General features: G+C 41.7%; 1 protein-coding gene across 1 annotated transcript; it reads left to right on the top strand.

The window, feature by feature from the left end:
- The first annotated feature begins 173 nt into the window (after positions 1-173).
- LOC146191178 (alpha-N-acetylgalactosaminidase-like) lies at positions 174-22338 on the top strand. Its single transcript, XM_084599891.1, has 7 exons — positions 174-520; positions 4024-4198; positions 6453-6627; positions 7328-7422; positions 9061-9222; positions 10044-10241; positions 21665-22338. The coding sequence occupies exons 1-7, from the start codon at positions 327-329 to the stop codon at positions 21944-21946; spliced, it is 1281 nt and encodes a 426-aa protein (XP_084456017.1). The 5' UTR covers positions 174-326; the 3' UTR covers positions 21947-22338.

Raw genomic sequence — 22338 nt, forward strand, 5'->3', positions numbered from 1 at the left:
TTGTACCGATTCGCTTTCAGGCCAGCGCTGAAAGAGGTCAAAATATATCCCAATTCTCGCACGGTTCACGCTCGTAATATTCCATCGATGCAGAGAAGCCATATCAGTGAGTCAGTTGAGTTATTGTGATCCAGTTGTCAATCTATTCTTTCTTTACATGGAATTACGCAGGAGTGACTCCCAACTCATGATAAACACCATACACAAAAATTGACGCGCAGATAAAAGAATCACGTGGCGCATCAATAGAGTCGGTGCAGATTAGAGGTTTCCTCACACACCGAATACTTTTTTTGCTGTGCAGCGTGTCCCGATACGTCTAGAGCATGTTCTCAATTTCGAATCTTCACCCGTATTTGATTAATTCAGTGTTCGAAATGTTTTTATTGATGAGCACGTTGCTGGCGGTAGGAGAGTGCCTTGACAACGGTCTCGCGTTGTACCCACCGATGGGATGGCGAACGTGGCAAAGATTTCGATGCAACACCGATCTTCTGGAGCACTACGACGAGTGCATCAGGTGAGATGCGCTGCTCCTGTACACATGCACAGGTGTGCTGCTTGTCGCTCAATGGACTTTCTTCAGACTTCAAAATTGAACACCTTTACCACAGTTTAATGGTGCCATGTACAGGTGTTTACACCAAGGCAGGTGTTTACACCTATCGAAGCTCACAAAAATTTATAGTGGACACGCAAGCTAAGCCTTTAAGTATATGACACAGTAATATTAATGGTTCCCGTCAGACTGTTTACCTTTACTGATCCCCGTTTGCTAGATACACTTTGCTACTCAATCCCTAATCCCTTCAATTGTGCCTCTATTACTTTGAGCATGTTCACCAAAATGTGGTCAGTAAGCTCTCAATTTTGTAAAAGGCCACCTGACCTAGATGCATGTAAATCCCCGCTTTACCCAAGTTGTAAGGAGTATCGCGTTACGTTGTTCGCCCATGAGTCCTGGAAGGTTCGATTCTTATCTTACCCTTCCATCTCAAATTAGAAGCGAGAGCTGGCAGCGGTAGTCACGTTGACACGTACAATTCTGCACCACCCAATATTGGTCCTATCATCTGAATGTACTTTTATATATGAAGGAAAGAAGCCAACAGTCGGCGAGGCCAAGGAAAGCTTTGGGGATTATGTTTTAGGTCTTTTTTTTAATTTTTACTTGGATAATCGCAGAAATGAGTAATGTAATCTGCTTAGGGGAAAGATAATTAAACACAAAGTAGAAGAAAAAACAACGTGCCGATGGTGGGGACCGAACCCACGACCTCCGAATATCGCGTCCGGTGCTCTTCCAACTTAGCTACATCGGCCGGTGTCCCCCGTGCTACTTTCTCGGGTATTAATGTTGTCTGTATACTAACCTTAAGAGTGTTCACCAGCGCCACCCTCAACCATAGCGGCGGACGTGGAACGTCCTGTGTTACCGCCAGCGTCACGTAGAACGTGATCAAGAGCGAGGGCGAAAGCTGTGCTAGAACCCTCTTACGCTACCTATGGCTTCAAGACTGCCAGAACCGAGACCCCCGTAAGCTACAAGCAGATAAATGAAGGGGAAATGAGGGTGCTCGTTATAATACATGAAGGAAAGAAGCCAACAGTCGGCGAGGCCAAGGAAAGCTTTGGGGATTATGTTTTATGTCTTTTTTGTTAAATTTTTACTTGGATAATCGCAGAAATGAGTAATGTAATCTGCTTAGGGGAAAGATAATTAAACACAAAGTAGAAGAAAAAACAACGTGCCGATGGTGGGGACCGAACCCACGACGGGGGACAGCGGCCGATGTAGCTCAGTTGGAAGAGCACCGGACGCGATATTCGGAGGTCGTGGGTTCGGTCCCCACCATATATATATATATATATATATATATATATATATATATATATATATATATATATATATATATATATATATATATATATATATATATATATATATATATCCGTCGGAATGCTTATAATGGCTTTTCCTTGTTTTGTTGCTTTTCTGTCTACTGCTGTATTACTCTGTAAGCGGGGTGCTAACCTTTGTCAAGCCATCGCAGGCTTTTTGCTAGCACCCTGTAACATCACGAGCATTGTGTAATAAGCTTTGATGCTAAATAAAATTATTTGTATTTGCATATTATGTGGTCCCACGACATCACACAACCGTCGGGGAATCACCAGAGTTATAGGCTCGGGATATTTCGGCTCATAACTTCGACAACGACGATTTGTCTGCAGAACGGGGCCTATAACGGTGTCGTGTTAGACATAAACAAGCAAGGTTCCCGTCGTCGTGAATGTGTGTTCCTGTTGCTGATTGAGTGTAGCTTTGAAGCTGTAAACAATAAAGGTGTCCGAATATTTGTAAGTTTGTACAGCGAATAGCTTGGCCTCCTTTTCGATCATCCGGCAGGGAAATAAATAAATTCTAAAGCTTTCTGATACTTTCAAATAATTCGAAGGAAGTTCGAATAAAGTCGGCGATATTTTTGGTTAACGCTCCTGCTCAAAGCAAAACCTGGCGTTGGCGCTGAGTGATAAATCGCAGTCATACCTCTTGCAGGTGGTAGTCGGCATGCGACGTGGCCTGACATTGATTTATCAGCAGGTTGTGCCATGCAACGAAACCGCTTAGGATGACAACTGGTAACCCCTGTGACATTAGAGGGTCAAATCAGAATCAAACCCGGAGTCCTTGGCTACCTTTATGGTACCTCGTTCGCGCTCATGTGTGTATAGTCTCTGCACGCTTAATAACCAACTCTGTAATTTGTGTCTAAATATCTCACATATTTTTAATTACACGAAAGCGTCTTTAAGAATATGAATACACTCTACCTTGATGAGAGACCTCGGAGACAATGGCTCATGTTCAGCTCTCCTGTGCCATTTACCAAGACGTGACGTCAGTTTATTCTCCTTCGTGACCAAAATCAGTAGATAATACAACCTGACGGTCATATTGATCTTATATATACTCATTTGATGTCGCGAAACCGTAATGGAGACCATCAATGCATCTTTTAACCCATATGGCTGTAATTCAGTAGCCTTAGCATAGCGTTGCATCGCCGGTGCTACTACATTGCTGTTTATAACGATTGCTGGTTTAGTACATTTATTCGAAAAAGTAATAAAAATTTGTTAAATTACTAGCTGTATTCATTCGATTATTATTTTCATAAGATGCGGTTTCAGAAAAAAAAAAAAGCACTATTCGCACATACTATCTATTTGAAAGACATACAATCTTAGCGCGGCTGTTATCTTTTTCTCCTGTTTGGCTGCGTCGTAGTGCAGACAGCTCAAGTACAGTTCCCAAACCAAAAACAAATAAATAAGCAGGCACAACATTCGTGAAAGTCAAACTGCGAGACATCCCCCCGTTCGTTCCGATGGCATATGCGCCGTCAATTCTGATGTCGGTTAGAATTTAGAGTTGTTATTGCGCATAGCTTTCATCAGCAAATTTAGTCTTACAAACATACATCTTCTCGTTTGGAAGGCTGTACACTTGTTTTACGTCCCTAAATCTCCTGGCTTTCAGCACGAAAAAAAAAAAAAAAAACCCTCAGTGAAGACACTGGCGGTAAATTGAGTTTGCAGTTTGTACTTTTGTCAAGTCGATCTTCGCCTCTGATCTTGTCAGCTCCTGTGCTCGGCAGAGGAACTATCGGAGAGGAACGAAATACGAAGGGGCGAGCTCAGACCAGAAGAGATAACTGAAAGATTGCAGTAGGGACACGAATGACGCTTGCCTAATTAGTCGCAAGTGCAAAAAACAATTAAGAGAGAGACTGGGGATAACGCCTAACGCGGATGACTTCAGTCAAACCACAACTTATATTTCGTCTTCGATAGGAAGCACTTGCATGCGTGCTGAGGTGCTCGGATAAATATACTGTAAGGTTTAAAACTGCAGTTCCTGTGTGAAATTGCATCTGAAGCTCATTTGTCGGCTAAATATTGCAGGCACGTTCATTGTGGCACTTACTGAAAATCGCTTCGTTGACATTGACTCTCCAGCGAATACCTGGTCAAAGACATGGCTGAACGCATGCTTAGGGACGGCTACCGCCAGGCTGGCTACGAGTACCTCATTGTAGACGACTGCTGGAGCTCCATGTCTAGGGACACTTCAGGCAACCTAGTGCCCGACCCCCATCGTTTTCCAAGTGGAATGAAGGCTGTTGTCGACTATGTAAGACGTATTAGATTTCTTTTTACTCGGATCAAGTTTTTCCTTCGAGATACATGAAGGCGCAGCAGGGCTCTCGTTAGGCTCAGCGTTCCGAATTTCGATAAGGCTTTTTGCGCTAAGCAAGTGTAATATCTGACGTGCATATCAAGCAAGGCTTTGGAGTGAGCTCTCTGCTTCTACATCTGCTATAAACATGTTCATGTATAGAAATAGTCAGTGTTATAGAACTTTAATTCTTTTGTGTAGCTTCGTACGTGAAAAAAAAAAATATATATATATATATTTTGCGGACTACAGTTCTTAGCACGATGTAAGGACTCAAGACTGGAGAAGCAAGTTCAAATAGGTCCATAATATTTAATGCAACCTTTTGTGTTCGGCTGTTTCTGTACACAGACGATATTTGCAGAGCTTCTGTGTAATGGCGTTGTAGTTCAGGCGCTCTGTAATCAATAAGCAGTAAGCTTGAATTCAACAACTGGAAAGGAAAATCGGCGCTGAGGCATCCTTTTAACCCTGCTCATTACTACGTCTTAGCCATGAAGAGAGGTTTGCTCAGACCCACTGGCTGGCTGTTCTCGGTAATTAATCTAGCCATGGTTTCTGCGCAACTTATTCGGATATTTCTCTGTGGTGGAGACTTGGTCAAGTCTTAACTAGGCCTGGCTAACTTCCTTGATACCTGAGGCGAGGAATAAATGAGAAAAAAATGCATACACGCAGATCTTAATGCGGAACTAAGCGTTCGCATAACGAACGACACCTTAGTTAACGAATATCCGCTTTTTTTTTTTTTTTTTTTCAGAATATTCAAGCCAAGACAAATATACAATTCGCTAGCACTCATCGTGCCGTAAATGACCCGTGAATCCATTCCTTCGCCAAGCCGTTCAGAGCTGCTCTACACTGCAGTGTGGTGTTTCTTCCACGCGTTCACTATAAGCGCAGTGATGTGATGTTGATGTTCCTTGGCCTATATTTTCTTTTCAGTTCCACAAGCAATCTGGTGCGATATTCGTACCAGGAGGTGAATATGTAATTACTGTTCTCCAACTTTGTATTTTCCTGTGATGTCTATTAATATACGGAGTTAACAGTCTTGGCTGGCTAGTTTTGGCTGAGGGATCCAATGTTTCAAGGTTTAGTTGTCTTTGTGTAACCTTGCATTACACAACCCGTAAATGAACTGAGTGATTTACCGAACCCTGAGAGCGAAAGCAACAGTGAACAACAAGAACGGCTAATAATCAGAAACAAAATGTCACGTCAGCTGCATCAAGACTTCCTCTGGCGGCTTTGCTAATTTACACTATGGAGAAAATGGGCAGGAAACGCAATGCATCGAGTCAAAAACAATCTGATGATGTCTGTTAGCTAATTACTGCAATGAGGCGCCAATAAAACGACATGGTTCAGCAAGTTTGGGATTATGGGCGATCAGATCTTATGGAGTGAATTAACTGAAATGAGTTACACATAGCTGATAGTTTTAGAACGACCTGGCTATCAGGAACATACCGTTTTTATAGATAATCTTCAACAGCTTAACTTTCATTCCAAAGCCGGTGGCTTAGTCTGTCCAACCTCATGATTTAGGACCGTAGGTGCTCTTACCTCAACCATCAACAAGCCCAGACACCTAATATAATTCCTAGCTGTTTCCCATTATGAAAGAGTGTCCGATAAATCACCAGTGTATAACCAGTGTAAAAACTGTATAACCGGCCTTCAAGAGTTGCCTCGTTCTTCTATGTTCCGATTGATAGACTATGTCAAAAGCGCATCATCGCTTACGGGCCGGTCCTTTATAAAAAGAAATACGCATCTGCAAAAGAAAACACTGTACGCCTTAGTTGAATAATGTATATTTCAATTTAATCTCTTCATGAAAAAGTTACAATCTGTGAGCTAGATCGTAACCAGTTTATATTAATTGACCAATAAAATTGCTGTGAACTCTGCTAAATAAAGAAAAACTTGGCTAAGGCTAACCACCAATTCAAATTATTTGTCTCACAACTTGACCCCAGTAAAGTGGTAATTAGAAGTTTACAAAGCTTCTGCTGTCTACTAGATTACAGTTCTTGTTCGAAAACCAAGTTGTGAGATGACATTTGGTAAGGTACTCCGCTCACTAAAGCTAGATTGTACGCAGACAAGGGAGTGTGCTTTTGGGGGGATGACTGTGTTTCCCTTTTTTAATGACTTCCAACATGCTATTGGCTGGTTCCATCACCATTGTCTTTGAATTCAGGTACATTCTAGGGGCTTAAAGTTTGGTATAAATGCTGGCATCGGTGCGAAAACCTGCAACGGATACCCGGGAAGTCTCAACAATTTCGACCGCGACGCGAAGACCTTTGCAGACTGGGGCGTTGACTTTGTCAACGCGGACGGCTGCAATGTTGAGCCAGTACAGATGAACCAGTGTGAGTATTCCTCTGTCCGAATTGCGGTTAACGAGGCTTCAGGCAAGGTATATACTTAGACTGTGATTGCAATGAGTAATACGTATGTGACACAATGTTTAACGAACGTAAAAAAAAAAAAAAATAAAAAAATAAAGCACGTTTTCGTTTTAAAGTACTAAAAAGCGAGAACTTGAACCTCGTTGTCACATCTGCTTGTTTTTCTTCGCTATCATGTTTTCTAATCGTTACCGGTGCAGACGTAATGTGCAGCAATGCTGAAATAGTACGAAACTATCTAATAATGTAATAGTAAAATAGAAGTCACGAACCTACAAAGACACCGTACAAATTCCAATGCCCTTCAAATCTTTCAGTGCTGCAAATGACTTTTGTTAGCTAGACATAATATAGCGGCGTAAGAAACAACAAAACGCATTGGCATTAGACGTAACTATAACAAATACATCCTTTTCGCTGCCCCCGTTAATGTTCCTGACTGGTTCCTGCAATGAAGTTTTGCGCTGGCTTAAGATGTGCAAGCACGTTAAATAAAAGGATAGCATTGCTTTTAGCTTGCCATGTATGCCATTTTTATTACAGGGTGTAAGCGGATTCTGTATCCCGCAGTCTAGTATTTTTAATAAATCATCATCTTAAATTGCATTTGGCTAATGAGCTGAGAGATACATTGCTTCTTTATTTTTATTTTGTTTCGCAGTGTATCCTGAGTTTGGAAAAGCACTGAACGCTACTGGGAGGCCAATGCTTTATTCGTGCGAATGGCCCTCGTACCAGTCACAGTCGGGCATAACGGTAGGTCCGACAGCTTATGCATAGGCCTGGCCAGACTAGGATCGTAGCTGTGGGAATAACTAGATATAGCAGATCATTTTGCAGTATACATTGCTGGAGCTTATGTCTTCAAGCAGCCTGGGAGTCACTGTGGGTTTTTATAACAACGTCGTTACTCAAGTTATTGAGCGCGGTAGAGGGCCAGGGGGTATTCTCCTTTATTCCTAAGAAAATCTGCCGAGCTCGCCTAATTTAATCCCAGTATGCAGAAAGAAGAAAAGTGAGAGTGCTTCCGCGGTATTGCTACATACGCAAAAAAGTAAGGGAAAAATATTGCCCTGCAGTGTATGCCTTCAGACAATAAAAAACAGGATGAATAAAAAAAAAAGTGGCTGAGCACAAAGTATGACCAGTCAACCCTTAAATAGATTCGGCTCCATTTTGTCTTGCTTCTTTGTTGATCTAAAGGGGTGCTAAAAGATTTCGAAAACGGCCGTTTTATATTGTCATTTTTTTTTCAACGCCATGTTCTCTTATCCCTATATTATGCTTTCATTAACAGTTTCCTTAATTATTGCATATCATCATGGGGTAAAACCTATCCATGCCATTTATCATGTATTTCTCATCTTCAATATCAAACGCTTTGAATTATAACTTTTGACCCATACACACCCCCTGCTTCACCCTTTTACTCGGACCTAAACATTCTTCCCTTAAATGTCTCCTTAATCTAAGGTTATGTCTTCTAATTTACCGCGCTCGCAATGATAACTGTCAGCTTCTCTGTTTTTCGGAATCTTTCCTCGCTAATAGTAATAAAACTCTATTCTCTGAGCAAAGCAATATGCTACTACCAAACGTAAACAAAAATTACGAAAAACAAACTACGTTTTTCTCCGCCATAAAAACTTGGAATTAATTACCGTTAGCAGTTAAATGAGCACTTTCGCAACCTGCTTTCTACAGCCTACTAAAAAGAACATATCTTGTTAAACAATTAAGCTTCATACCTTAAGGTTGCCTTAATCGCATTTTCAGTTCCCCACTCCGACAGCAAACGGTCAATATATTAGTCATTGTGAATATTCTTATCTGTCTCCGCTTCCGTTGCTATTATCTTTGCATCCATTCATTGCCCATTCTGTGTCTGATATATTTCGTGTTTTTACTTAATGCTCTTGTGCTTTGCCTGTTGTATGCCTTTGCTTGCTTTTCTTTCTTTTTTTGTTTGAAAACTTATGTCCGCTAACTGTTGTGTAACTTATTCATTGCCGAAGTTTTACTAATAGGTTTCAATTTGATTACACCTTTTTACAGATCCTCAGCCACATTTGTGTATTTATGCTCATGTATTCCTGATTGGAGGTCCCCCAGACAGTCTTACTTTGGGACCTCCTACTGTACAAACTTTTTTATTCTCTTATGATTGATTTTTATTTCGTTTTAATAAATCTTCAAACCTTCTAAAAAAAAAGTAGAGTAGTGAGCTATACCATCTCTCAGCTTCATCAGAGGGCAGACAAAGAACTATGGGAACTGCAAAAATGGTCAATTTTGCGCTTTATACCGAAAACAAATCATTATAAAAGACTCGAAAAAGACTGTCACATGCATATTTTATTCCAAGCGTTTTTTTTTTTTTTCGAACCATTACAGCCCGACTACCAGAAGATAGCAGAAACGTGCAACACATGGCAAAACGTTCCGGACCTGACCTATAATTGGAGCCAGATATACAGTGCAGTGCAGCATGAGGCCAAGCTGCACGACGTACTCGTTAACGTGACGGGTCCGGGAGCCTGGACTGATTACGGAACAGTAATATGTCATCTCCTTTTTCTTTTTGTCAAATGTGCAACTGTTATCCCCGTTGAAATGGTGGATCTGATCTATTTGCTCGATGGCTTTTAAGAACGAGAGTCGATAAACAGTGCTTCGCATGCCGGTTTGAGAAAAATGGGGTTTGATGCTGATTGGAAGGAAGAAACTTCAGGAGCTATAGATAATGCGTCTGTTTATAACGTATTTTATTCTGTGTTAACCATCAGGTAACTCTATAGGGGTCACGGCGCGATCTAGTTAAAGCTGGACCTGAAGGAAGGAGGTACAAGGAAATAGAACAAGTCTGGTATTAAGATCGCAGAGAACTGAGTGGAACTAGGGTAATGCAAAGTCCTTATCTGCCGCTGGCAAGTTTCATCTGGTAAAATACGTTTTTTGTTTTAAACGTAAACACATAGCACTCTAAGACAACTTTATCAGAAATACAATTTGGTATTTAGCTGAACTTATATTTTTTTATCAATTGCAAATTTATTTACATATTGCCAATTTGCCAAAGGTTTTGATGCTTATACAATTAGGGAACTTGGTGCGAAATCTCAAACGGGAGTTGATATAAAGAGTATTCTATAAAAATGTCATATAAGTGACGCTTAGATACTAACTAAAATCCAGAATTTAGTCCATCTCTTGTGGCGTTCGTTTTTAACGTTAATTATCTCCTAGCTTTACTCCCTTTTATTCAGACCATGCTTCGAATTCCAGTGCAATAAGCGCTCGCTGGCTGTTTACTTATTTGTGGCCGACCAGCTATATGGTGCCCGCTTTAGCTTCCATGACAAATGCCGTCCACACAGGTGGTAGTGGGAAACTACGGCCTTGCGGAGTCGCTTCAGCGGTCGCAGATAGCCTACTGGGCCGTGGCGCCTTCCCCCGTGATCGTGTCGGTAGACCTGCGCAGCGTGGGAGAAGTGGCGCGCGCGCTGATCCTGAGCCCCTACGTCATAAGCGTCAACCAGGATCCACTGCGTAACAAGGCCAACCGGATGCCCCAGGTGAGCTTTCTTTCTTTCTTTCTTTCTTTCTTTCTTTCTTTCTTTCTTTCTTTCTTTCTTTCTTTCTTTCTTTCTTTCTTTCTTTCTTTCTTTCTTTCTTTCTTTCTTTCTTTCTTTCTTTCTTTCTTTCTTTCTTTCTTTCTTTCTTTCTTTCTTTCTTTCTTTCTTTCTTTCTTTCTTTCTTTCTTTCTTTCTTTCTTTCTTTCTTTCTTTCTTTCTTTCTTTCTTTCTTTCTTTCTAAGCCCTAATCAGACGCACTATGTACCATTCCTACAAACTATGTACCCCCCGCCCCCCCCCCCCCCCCCCCCCCCCCCCCCACATTTATTGATAGGCATTTTTGATCGCGAAAGAGAAGCGTTAAGGCATTTTTCTTGTTCTGTTGTTTGCAGCCTCATTACCTTTAAAAACAGAGTTTGATAATCTCTTACTGCGTGTGCATAGTAAACGATAATATTACTAAGCTTACAGTCTGTGAATTGTTTTTTCCCGCATCTGATTTCTTTCTTCCATTTTGTAATTACATTTTATTTTCATCTCTAAAGGATTTTTAGTACTATCTTACACTATTCTTGGAATACGCGATAAAGTGCTAATTAGTTACCTTAAAATCAATCCATTGTTTTTTTTTTTCTACTCCTCATTAAGGCGTATTAGCCGGCGCCACCATGTGCACAGAGTGGTAAAGAAGTGCGTATTAGGTAAAAAACAAAAAACAAAAATGAATTAGCGCTATCGTATCTACCTTGTTTGTGGGGCTGTGTGGAACTACTACCACGCAAGTGTTCCTACTGGACGGAGAAGCTTCGTTCCACCTCGTGATTCGTTTTCTCGGCCATGGCATGTTTCTGAATCTGCAGCCGTGAGGGATGTTTCCGGGTTTTTGTTGAGAAATAAGATTATTTTTAACGCTAGCTATTTTGTTTGTGTGTGCCCACGGGCGTTCTCTTTCAAGCAATCACGTCTCTTACACCAAGCATTAATGCCAATCTGGAGTAAACCTAAAATGGTGCAGTTGGACTGCAGTTGGCGGAGGAAAAGAAAAAAAAAGGAAAATGGATAGGATAGCAAAGCGAAATGCGTATAATAGTGAGAACAGACAGGGTAGCTGATGTACACGTACTATACTCACATGTATACCCAAAACAACCATGCACAGTCACGAAACGTCTACTCTTCCCAGTTTAGTGACGCAGGGCCGCTGCTTTGAAGTTATGTGGCACGATTTAAAGTCCAATGTTTGCAGACTTCAGTGCAGATCTTCAGCAAAATTACCTCTTCTCAAGCCCGAAGCCCATGTTTCGTCAGCACAGAGCTGCCGTTTAAGGAATATTATTAATATATTAGCCGCATCCCTCCCTCTCATTAGAACTATTTTCCTAAGAGTTGGTACTTTCAACTGCGGGTGACTGAATGTAAGATGAGAGCTGGAAAAGAACGTCCTATATTCTCCTCCCTCCACCGAACGAGAAAGAAGCTGCATTGATGATTGCATTACTCCCTTTTCCGCCCTTCGGACGGCGCCCGCTCTTAATCTCATCAAACGTCACGTGGTCACAAATAGCGCTGCGTATCTAGGTCCTTTTCACATTGCATTCTTAGATAACAGCTCAATGCAGAAGTTTTCAGTTGCAACACACAGCGGGCCATGATTTCACCTACGCTCATATAAAGAGAGAAAGCCGCGTGTTACACAATGAAGGTACGGCATCTAGGGCGGACGTGGACGCGTGTTCACAACAGATTATAAGACAGCAATCATATTTATCTATTACTTCACTGATAAGTTTTTGGCGGTGCGCATTCCCAGAATGAGGGCTTCACAGTCGTTGAGGTAAGATCAAGGAAGTTTCCTGAAGGTATACGGTTAGGTGAACTAATGCAGCGCGCGTTAATTCCTCCGTGAATGTTGCGTCTGCTCTTTCTATCGTAAGCACAACTTTTTTTTTTCCATACCCACTCCTCAGCAGTCAGCAATCGTTCCAACCACTGGGGCCTAATTTGCATTCTTCTGGCCTGTTTTTCTGTACCACGCTTTGTTTGTTTGCGCTGGTTTCTGAACTTAGGAATGCTGGCATTTAGCTGAAACCTTTTTTTTTTTTATTTCCTCCAGTTTGCAGCCAACAACAATAAGGTCAGCTGGCTTGCAGTTATTTTTAAGCTAGTTAATTTTTTTACTAGTTATGGTTTGGAAAATCAGGGTTCCTAGTAGAGCGAGAAAAATTTATATATTTTTTTATTTACATTCTTTGTATTCACTATGATACTTGGCAGCCTAAATAGTAAAAATTATGTGGTTACACAATACAGACAACACAATAGCATACATTATGTAATAGAGCCTATATGAATTTTTAGCTGCGCTATTTTATGGTTGTATTTGACGCATATTAATTCCGTGAAATGAAGGCGTCGATAAATGTACAAGAAAAAAATAAAAGCAAGTTGCATATTGGTTATTCATTACGTTTTCTAGTGAACAAGTATGAGAGCAATTGTCGTCACACCATTATTACGCAATATATGGGGATGAAAGACGCTTTAAGCCTAATTACTTATCAATTCATCATTTACCGAATGCAAACCACTTGCTAACAAAGAAGTGAAGTGCTGCTAAAGACAATACGCGAGCGAACGAAAATAATTCTGCATGAAAAATCGTCTTCCAGGTTCTCTCGAAACATGACAGGCGGGGCCAGATATTGCGCAGATAACACGCATGACCCAAATTGGTTAATGAGGACACTGTATCTGATAATTTTGCAACAGGATAACAACTTATTTGTTTTCGAACCACAGTTCGAAGCAACGTTGTTTTCGAATAGCATTCGCTTCACCTAATTTCCTCTGATTGACATCGCTAGTGAAAGCGCCTTTAGATGCAAGTAAGCAGTAATGAAGGAATTGAATATAGACTGCTGAAAAACGCAGGGGAGAGGTGCGAAGCCATATTTTACGCGATAGCGCATTCATCTCGTTCGGTTGAAAACGCGTCGCCGATGCCGTAACCATGAGTTATGAAAAAAAAAAAAAATAGAAAGCCTGTCGGCAAGATTATGCTCGTGATTTCATATCACGATTGTGACGCAGTGTGGTCGAAATTTCTGGAGTCCTCCACTACGGCGTCTCTCATAGCCTTAGTCGCTTTGGGACGTTAAACCCTACAAACCAACCAACCATCTTCTTTTGTGTAACGTTCAGGATGGTGACTTACCGCTTCTCTTCCCATTCAGCATCCACTGCCAGTCAGATTTGAGGATAGTTTATGAAATTGATTCGAACCAATTATATATTTGCCTCCAAACGTATCTAAGTGTACGTATCCACGAAAAAGTGAGACAAAAACAAAGCAAACACTTTCAACACGCTGCCAAACTCTGTGCCAGTCAGTGAATGTAAAACATTTGCGGAATGAAAAGACAGCGTTAAAGGCTCTACATCGGGTGTACTCAAGGCGTGGACCCCGTAATTCTCATAATTCATCATCATCATCATTTTGTTTCTTCTATGCTCAACGTGAGATTCCCGAAATCAGATGAGCAATAGTGTGTTAATTAGTAGTTACTTCTGTTTAGTTAAAAACTGGTCAAACAGAAGCAAACACTCGATCTCTAACATTTATTATGAACTACGTATGTTCCCGATGACGTGCATGGGCTCAGTGCTGTTGTGTCCATCTTGTTTTATCCATGTGTATTCAATGGAAGCATTCAGAAGCAGCCAGTGTTTCGGTAGCCGGATTTCCTAGCATATGCGCCGTCTCCCCGTAAGACATCTGTAATCGCCTTGACTTAATATGGCAAATCTCCTTGCGTCTGCTAATTAGCTCCTTAAGTTTCGTTAACGAATGCTCGCGTTGACAGTTAATGCTACGCTCATTTCACAAGTCCTTACATGCTTGTTTTTGTATCGGTAAAACCTCGACGATGCCTTCAGTAGTGATAGCTTCCTACGCGGTTATTGGGATAAATATTTGCAGCAGGGTTTTGTACCCGCTATTAGTTAAGAGCAATGAAGATCTATGGGCCTAGGAAGTTTGAAGATTGAAGTGAAATCTGTTTGAGGGCCGCATTGGTACTTCTACGGGAGCTTCTTATACGCATTTTGTTTTTAATATGCTAGATGACTTTCGCTCCACTTCACTACAAGAGGTCTCCTTCAAAACCTCCAATAAGCAGTCGCCACAGTCTCACATCCTCGCCTGCAATTAGCCTCACTGCTATGGCAGCGTGATAGTTGCGTTATGTTCCAATCGAGCGTATGTGAGTTAAGCAGCAATCAGCTTGCTTGGGGGTATGCCGCGGCTTTTAGGTTTTCTCTTCCCACCACACGAAGTCGGCGACAATCGCACCAACCATGCGCACTTGTGCTGTCCCTGCCAAGTTTGTTAGAAGTCCTGCCAAGGTATGTTAGACGCTCCAGGCCGGATGTGTGACCTTGCTCGAGCCGCTGCGTCGGGCCGCGCTCTGAGGGCAAACTACACTACTTTCCTGGCTGCGCTTGACGTGAACAACAGCCGCTGCGCCGGAACACGCTTCCTGCCTCCTCCGCTCCGTCTGCGCTTTCTTGCATGGCAATGGCTCTCACTCGGTGTTACGCGAGCGGCCTCAGACTTCAGGTTTCTGTGATTTTCGTGTCGTAATCGATGCACCTAACGTCGAATCTCAATACTACAATGCAGTTATGGCTGTAACAATTATCATTCGTTCAAGTTTTATGATTAATTCATTTTGAACTACAACTTCCCAGTCGGAAAAAACTATAGAACATTTTCCGATGTTACGACAGAATTTCTGTGCGTTTTCTGACGGGAAACTTGTTATGACAAGAGAACATTCTGTAGTAACATCAGAAATTTCTGTAGCTACAACAGAAAAGTGCTGCAGAACTACAGACAACAGAAATATACTACAGAAAACTACACAACTACAGAAAAGTACTACAGAACTACAGAAAAATCTGATGGTTACGACAGAACTACAGGATATTTTGTCGTATTTTTGACACAGTTCTGTAGTTTTTTTCGACTGGGCTACAACAAAAAGAACTACAACCAACTCGCCCAACTCAGCATCCTACTGCTTTAATGATTAAAGGACATCAAACTTGTGACTCGACCGGCAAGAAAACTGATGAGTTGCAAAATAAATTACGGTGCGCTAGGATTAGGACCCAACTGAAGTTGCGCTGAATCGTACCACCCATACTCGTGAACTGGCGTCCCCGGCCAAGCTCAAACTAGTTCCGAATGAAGTAATCATTCATTTCAAGCTGAAGCGAACGCAGACTTCCTCGGACTCACTCACTGCGCCATTTACTCGGTCTAACATGGTTTAAATTGAGCCATGTACTGTACGGGAGTGTTAATGCCAGTGAACGCTCCTATCAAAGAGTGAGACCACGGGCATTCGCACCTAATTTCCGCCTCTTAATGACTCTCGCCTTGCATGTGACTTCGACTATGTTTTGTTAGCGTAATAGAGTTTTTATTTAGATTTGTATTGCCAACATTAACCATTTTATATTGTCTAACGTGATTTTTATTGTTATGGAGCCAGTTTAGCGAGCGTAAAAGGCATTAGTACTTGCGTGTGGGCTAGTTGGTCAGACGACACTGAAGACCTCTGGAGCTGCATAGCCTTATTCTCTTGTGTGTGTGTGTTGTGTTTGTGTTTCACTATGCAGCGCCAGAGGTCTTCAGTATAGCGAGCGTAGTATGTCTTACCTTATGGTATATCATTTATTTTATGTACAGCCTTTGTCAAAAGTATAGAGCCCGGGGGGGTCTGCTTCCGAGCAGTGTAGTGGCGCTGATTTAGCATTAGTGGAGGTCCTTCCCATTGAAGTGGGTTGGGCAAAAAATCTTCTTACCATCAAGATAATAGGAAACACTGGAGATCCATTACAAGCCGCACGAAGTGGCTCAGAACCAGACCCCTTGGGCTCTACACTTTTGGCAACCTCCCCACTACCTCCCCACTAACTACGATGCAACAAAATTCTGATGGAAGGCAATATATGCTAGCACAAAGCGGTGTTTTCGGTTTGTGGGCAGGTTGGAAACGCTTTGTTATCATTACCAACTCTACTCAATGCCTCTTACCAACCTCATTTTTAATAACCTGTGATTGCTCAGGGTGGTAATAATTAGTGACGTGCCCTCTCATATGGTCCTAGTGCCAGAACATTCTAAAATTCCTCATCCCCACCACGCGAGGGCCAAGCGCTCGGGCGCTTCGCACACCAATGAAGTGCTGAATTAACAAAAAGGAGCCGCTACAGACGCTAATAATTAGGGGAATTTGCAAGGGAAGTATGCAAAAAGATTAATTTCCGTCGTCAATGGCTACTCTTGTGAATATTTGTTCGCGTACACTTCACCGGCATGCACTCCGCTAGCCACTTAATCACTATTCCCTTAAATTTTTTCTCTCTAACGTCACACGTACTCATTATAGCTACACTGGTAAGTTACCATTATTATAAGAAAGACCACAAGACATCAATTACTGTTTTAACCAAGCCAATAAAAAATGGAGGAGGGGAAGGTGAGGTGATTAAACTCCGCCTACAAAGATATGACGTGACTACGTACCCCCTCCCCCCCCCCCCCCCCCCAACCCCTCTCAAAGAAAGTAGAACCCGGCATTACAACAAAACACAAAGTAATAATCACAATAGCCTCTGGCAGTAGAGACAGGCGGCAGTTCACTAACCATGATCCGAACGTCCTCTTAGCTGGAAGTGACGTTTTGATAGGCCCGAGGTTGATGTAGGAAGTTTAAAAAGGAGTCTTTGAGACAGACTGAACACACATCTGCTGCATCCGCTTTGTACACTGTTGTCCGAAAAGGCAAGGTATAGCTGCCAACGCATCGGTGTAGGAAATGACGTTTCAATCTGAAACCTTACCATCTGTTTTCTGGAAAGACTGCAAGGAAAATTGCGCAGTGAGGAAAAACACTCAAAATAACCTCACTTTTATGACTAGTGGGTGCGAAAGGAACCGACAAATTTCTCATAATCGTTTGTTAAGCACAGATCTGAGGAAATGATGGTTTGACATTTGAAAAACAAAACCTAAAACCAAGCTGATGGACAAACTAAAAAAAAAAAAAAAAGATGAAGGCCAGTTCCATTTGCCTCTATTGAGAGAAACAGAGAAACGGATGGTGTCGGTGTATAGGTTCACAATGAGAGCGCAATACAAAAGTCGACAAAATTCTATATATGTATCGCCCGTATTTTCTCCTTCCTCCATGCAGCACTTGCATTGCATAGATGAACTTGCAAAGCAAGACGATTTTTCGAACTTCTCATGTAAACACAGACCCCAACATTATCCCCGTACTGTAAGTCTTCTGTGTTCAACCTAATGCTTCCAAAAGAGTTTTGGCTTTGCACCCCAGTGTCATAGACAAAAAGCCTAAGGTTTATAGAGATTAAGGGCCACATCTGAGCTCATAAAAATGTTCAGTTGCATGCAAAATCTTTAGTACACTACTTTTGTCAGATGAGAAAAGGGCCAAATCATGAGCTTAAGGTGAAATTTTAATTTCACATAGCGAAAGTGGCTTGAAATTCACAAAAGGCACGCAAGATAGACATCCTGTCTAGTGGCCTTTCCTCGTTGCATGCGTGTGTGTCAAGGAAATTCGATGTGCGAGCGGACATACTAGGACTGAGCGGTTCCTAGTATGCCTAGAAGGGCTCGTGGGATCCAGCTTGGTTATGTAAGCTACAAGCTTGTTAGTGTTGTCTTACTTTCATGCATGTAGAAAGAAGTGCCTGCTTGGCAGAAATGTATAGCGTGTCGGACTCTGTACTTAAGAGTTCTGAGTTATATTTTTACCTCAAAGTAAAGATTCTTGTAAAATCAAATCACTTACTTCGGATACTTAAATGTGAAAATGACGTTTGTGACACGTTGCGAAACTTTGATCATAATTTATGTAACGTTTCAGTCACTTTTCGATTCCGCTGTGCTATGTGTGAAGTAAAATGTTTCGGCATATCTGGGTCTTCTCGACATGCTGCCGGGGATACAGTCGCTGTAACTTCTTCTCTTGCATTTCTGAAAGTGTGCGTAGAAGTAAACATGACTTCTGGAAAATTGTGCGATTACTTTTAATAAATAATGACTGTGAGATTGATGCAAATACACAAAAAGCACCTTACCTCTACGGGTTGATCCAAGCCACCTTGCAGCTACAGGCGACTGCAATAGTTCTTGCTGAATGGCTGATTTTGTTTTCAATATATTGCATGAGAAACTGCTTCTACTACTTCGTGCTGGGTTTCAAATGAATGAAAGAACCAGTGTGTCATCTCAGAATATAAAGACCGAGTGGCTCTGTTCGAAGTCATACAGTGCAGCCCTAAGTTTCAAAGGGGCCAATTATGCATTTAGCCCTCACAGCATTCGAAACGTTAGGAGTGCAAATCGAGCCACACAGCTCTACCTGGAAGCAAACATGGTGGGCCAGCTCATGCTGCTGAAAATTATTGTACGTGGTGGCGTGTCCCTTCTGCTGGAGACTCGCAGGTTGTGCGCTATAGCGACCACATTTTTGTAAACAGGCAGCCCGGGCACCCCGCAGAGCTCACGTCTTGTCTCACGAGACCTCATTAGAGAAACGTTGCCTTGAATCCTTATTAGTCGGCTGTGGTCGTCTGGGGAGTTTTACAAAACCACTTGCATGCAATTAGGCACTTTTTTGAAGAGGGAACGTCACACGCCATCTAATTTAAACGTAATGGATTTAGTCTGGAAAGCTTATCCTCTCTAAGCCCTAACAGGAAGTTAGGAATTGGTGCTTTAACCATTACCACATCGATGCCCTTCGACATCTCTCTTCCCCTGTTGCGCTTAATGCATGTCGTATAGTGAAGTTACCTATGCTGCATCACAGGCTTTCGAAGTTTGCTTGTTAAAAGAGCTCTGCGAACTAATACCTGTAAGAGAAAGCCGCCTCATTTTTGTTTGTTCCCGGTTGTTCACTTTCTAGAAGAACGGAAGATTAGCTAATTCTCTGTCTTTTTTTTTTTTTTTTTTTTTGCTACAAGAAAATTACTTTTGATGCAGAGTCAAGTGAGGATTGGAAAAAAAAAAACAGCAAAAAAAGAATTGTCGGTTAATTTTAGAGCATCAGCTTTATTCAGTGCAAAAGTAAAAAAAACGATACAGTACGTAGCAATGACCTCCAGCTCGATCTAGGACTTACCCTGCCTAGGAACAAGTCATATATGCTGATGTCCATGCTAAGACACATGAATGACTGACCTCTTTACTAAACACGCGTCGTAATTATTTACACCGAACTAATCATAAAAAAAATTGAATATTATATTAAGAAGTCGTTGAGAAGGTCTCGGTGAGTAGAATTCAATCTCAAATCCTAAACGACGCGAAAACCATGTTTAATCGAGTTAACGCTCAGCTGTCTAGGTTCAGCGATGATTAAACCACTGCCAATTTTTTTAACGCGCACACAGCTACCAAAAAGTAAAATCAAACTGCTCTTCATGCTTTATTATTCCCTTTCGTTTTCCTATGAATGACGACCTTGCGCCGGCGCTTGTTGGCGACGTATGATCTGCTGTTACGGCCCAGCATTGGCACGAACAATTACGTATCATTTTCCTGGGCCTGCCTCTTTTATAAGCGTTCCTTTCGATTCCTAGCTCAATGGTCTACAGCTTGGTGAGAGTGTTCATAAACTTACCTCTATTTTTGTTGCTCATTGGCGTAATCAACCAAGAAAGCTTCGGTTAGAGTGGGTTGAAACGAATCGGCTGAAATAATGCCGTAGAGAGTGTTTTGGGTAGTGGTATCGTCTCATATATCGTACAGAGTTCCACAAGCAAGCTGTCTACACACACACACACGCACATGCACACGCACACGCACACACACACCGCACGCACGCACACACACATATATATATTATTGGCTCATTATTATAGAATTGAAAGGAGCCAACAGTCTACGAGTCCACAGCCAACGTTGAGGATATTTGTTTTTTGTTTTGTTCTTGGTATTTGAAAAGAATTGGTCTTATGATGATTTTAAGGGTAAAGAATAATAAATTCAAAGCGGAAGAAACAAGCTCCGCGCCGATGGTGGGTGAATTTAATAATGTCTATCCCTAAAATCATCAAAGGACTGATTCTTCTCAAATTGCCTAGGAAGCGAAGACTGTTGCCTCCTTTTAATTCTATACATACATACATACATACATACATACATACATACATACATACATACATACATACATACATACATACATACATACATACATACATACATACATACATACATACATACATACATACATACATACATACATACATACATACATACATACATACATACATACATACATACATACATACATACATACATACATACATACATACATACATACATACATACATACATACATACATACATACATACATACATACATACATACATACATACATACATACATACATACATACATACATACATACATACATACATACATACATACATACATACATACATACATACATACATACATACATACATACATACATACATACATGTATAGCCGAGAGTTAAAAATAAAACATTTGAGGTAGGCCAGGGAAACCAGTTGCAAAGATCTGCCTGTCAGCCGCCTTGCTCATGACAGGCAAACTTTATTTTTGCAATTAATATTTAGTAATTAAGACAATTTTTCTAAACTGCTAAATATTGACTTGAGAAAATAAATGTGATATTCAAAATCGAACCACACGTTTTGTAATAGATCATTGCATGGTTGGTTCGTGACAGTGTGCACAATTCATGACTTAACATAGTCACTATTCAAGAAATCATGGCTCCGTGACCCACAGATTCATTAATGCCTGTTAGTAATAAGAATGGCGTCATAAATATGCATAAACCTCTCAATAGCCCTCGCAGAGAAATGCAGCACACACACAGTGCACAGAGCACAGAAACACAGCACTGCAGTTTCTCATCGCCTTCGCCGTGTCGCTTCTCAGCGTGCGTGCTTGTATACGTGTGCGTGCTGCGTGCGAGTATGTGCGCACTTGTATGCGTGTCAAGATTCCCCGCACACTTTGCTCCCGCCACCAGCGCATCATTAGTTCTCAAGGGTGGCGGATCTTGCTGGCTGATGCTTAAACGTAACTTCAAAACCACTGCATCCAGAACAAACACATCAATAACTCGTCCTTAATCGTCTGCCTCTCAGTGTGTCTGGGCTGATCATAGCGTTTCAGAAAAGCATTAGTTAATATCTTCTTTTCTCTATTCGCTTTGCCTTTTCATCTGACGCAAACCAGAGGCATTTGCATCCCTGTCCGACCACCGAATCATTCCGGTCTGTAAAGTTTTGTCTTCTTATCTACTTCTTTTCTCTGCACAGAAAAACAATCTCGACGTGTGGACCCGTTGGGTGAAGCCCTGCCTCCCCAACGGAAACTGCTCCATGGTGATACTGGCACACAATCCGAGCATTCAGGGAGGTCCCCTCGCCATGGACATCTACATGGAGGGACTGGGCCTTCACAACCCGCGGGGATACGTGTTGCAAGACGTGTTAAACAACAACACCCTCATTGGCCTCTTCTACCCTGGCCAGACGCTCACTGTCGCAGTACCACCTCTAGATGCCATCCTTTTCAAGGCGACCATCACCGACCGCTAACTGAGAGGTCGAACGCAATGCAGCGTTGCTTCAAGAAGATGGCTCGGACGTACTACAAATGTTTCAGTATTGTTCCCTAGACACATAAACATTTGGCTGGAAGTGGAGCTACCTCTGAAGAAGATTCTCCCTGCCACCCCTTTCCTGCTTCTCTAAAGGAGAATGGCACTGTAAGACTTACCTACAGTTCGACCCAGAGCAACTGAGCACGGCGACAAAGCGACAAATTGTTGAGTGTCGGTTTTTTTATCGCTACTCAAAATAATCGTGTCAAGGTAATGCGATGCGTTTTCGTGTCTTCCTTTGTAAAACTGTTCAGGCTGCATTCTGTGAACAGAATTAACCGTTTTCCCGCTGTTCTGCTGCGTACCTTTGGATTATTAAAAAGTTGG

Source organism: Amblyomma maculatum, chromosome 4 (genome assembly GCF_055883805.1).
Source record: "Amblyomma maculatum isolate TAMU_Amacu chromosome 4, ASM5588380v1, whole genome shotgun sequence".
NCBI classification, from domain to species: domain Eukaryota; kingdom Metazoa; phylum Arthropoda; class Arachnida; order Ixodida; family Ixodidae; genus Amblyomma; species Amblyomma maculatum.

Coding starts and splice junctions, on each gene's coding strand:
- LOC146191178 (XM_084599891.1), top strand. CDS start 327: ATGTTCTCAATTTCGAATCTTCACCCGTATTTGATTAATTCAGTGTTC. Junction 4,199..6,452: donor TGAAGGCTGTTGTCGACTAT/GTAAGACGTATT, acceptor CTTTGAATTCAG/GTACATTCTAGGGGCTTAAA. Junction 9,223..10,043: donor CCTGGACTGATTACGGAACA/GTAATATGTCAT, acceptor CCGTCCACACAG/GTGGTAGTGGGAAACTACGG.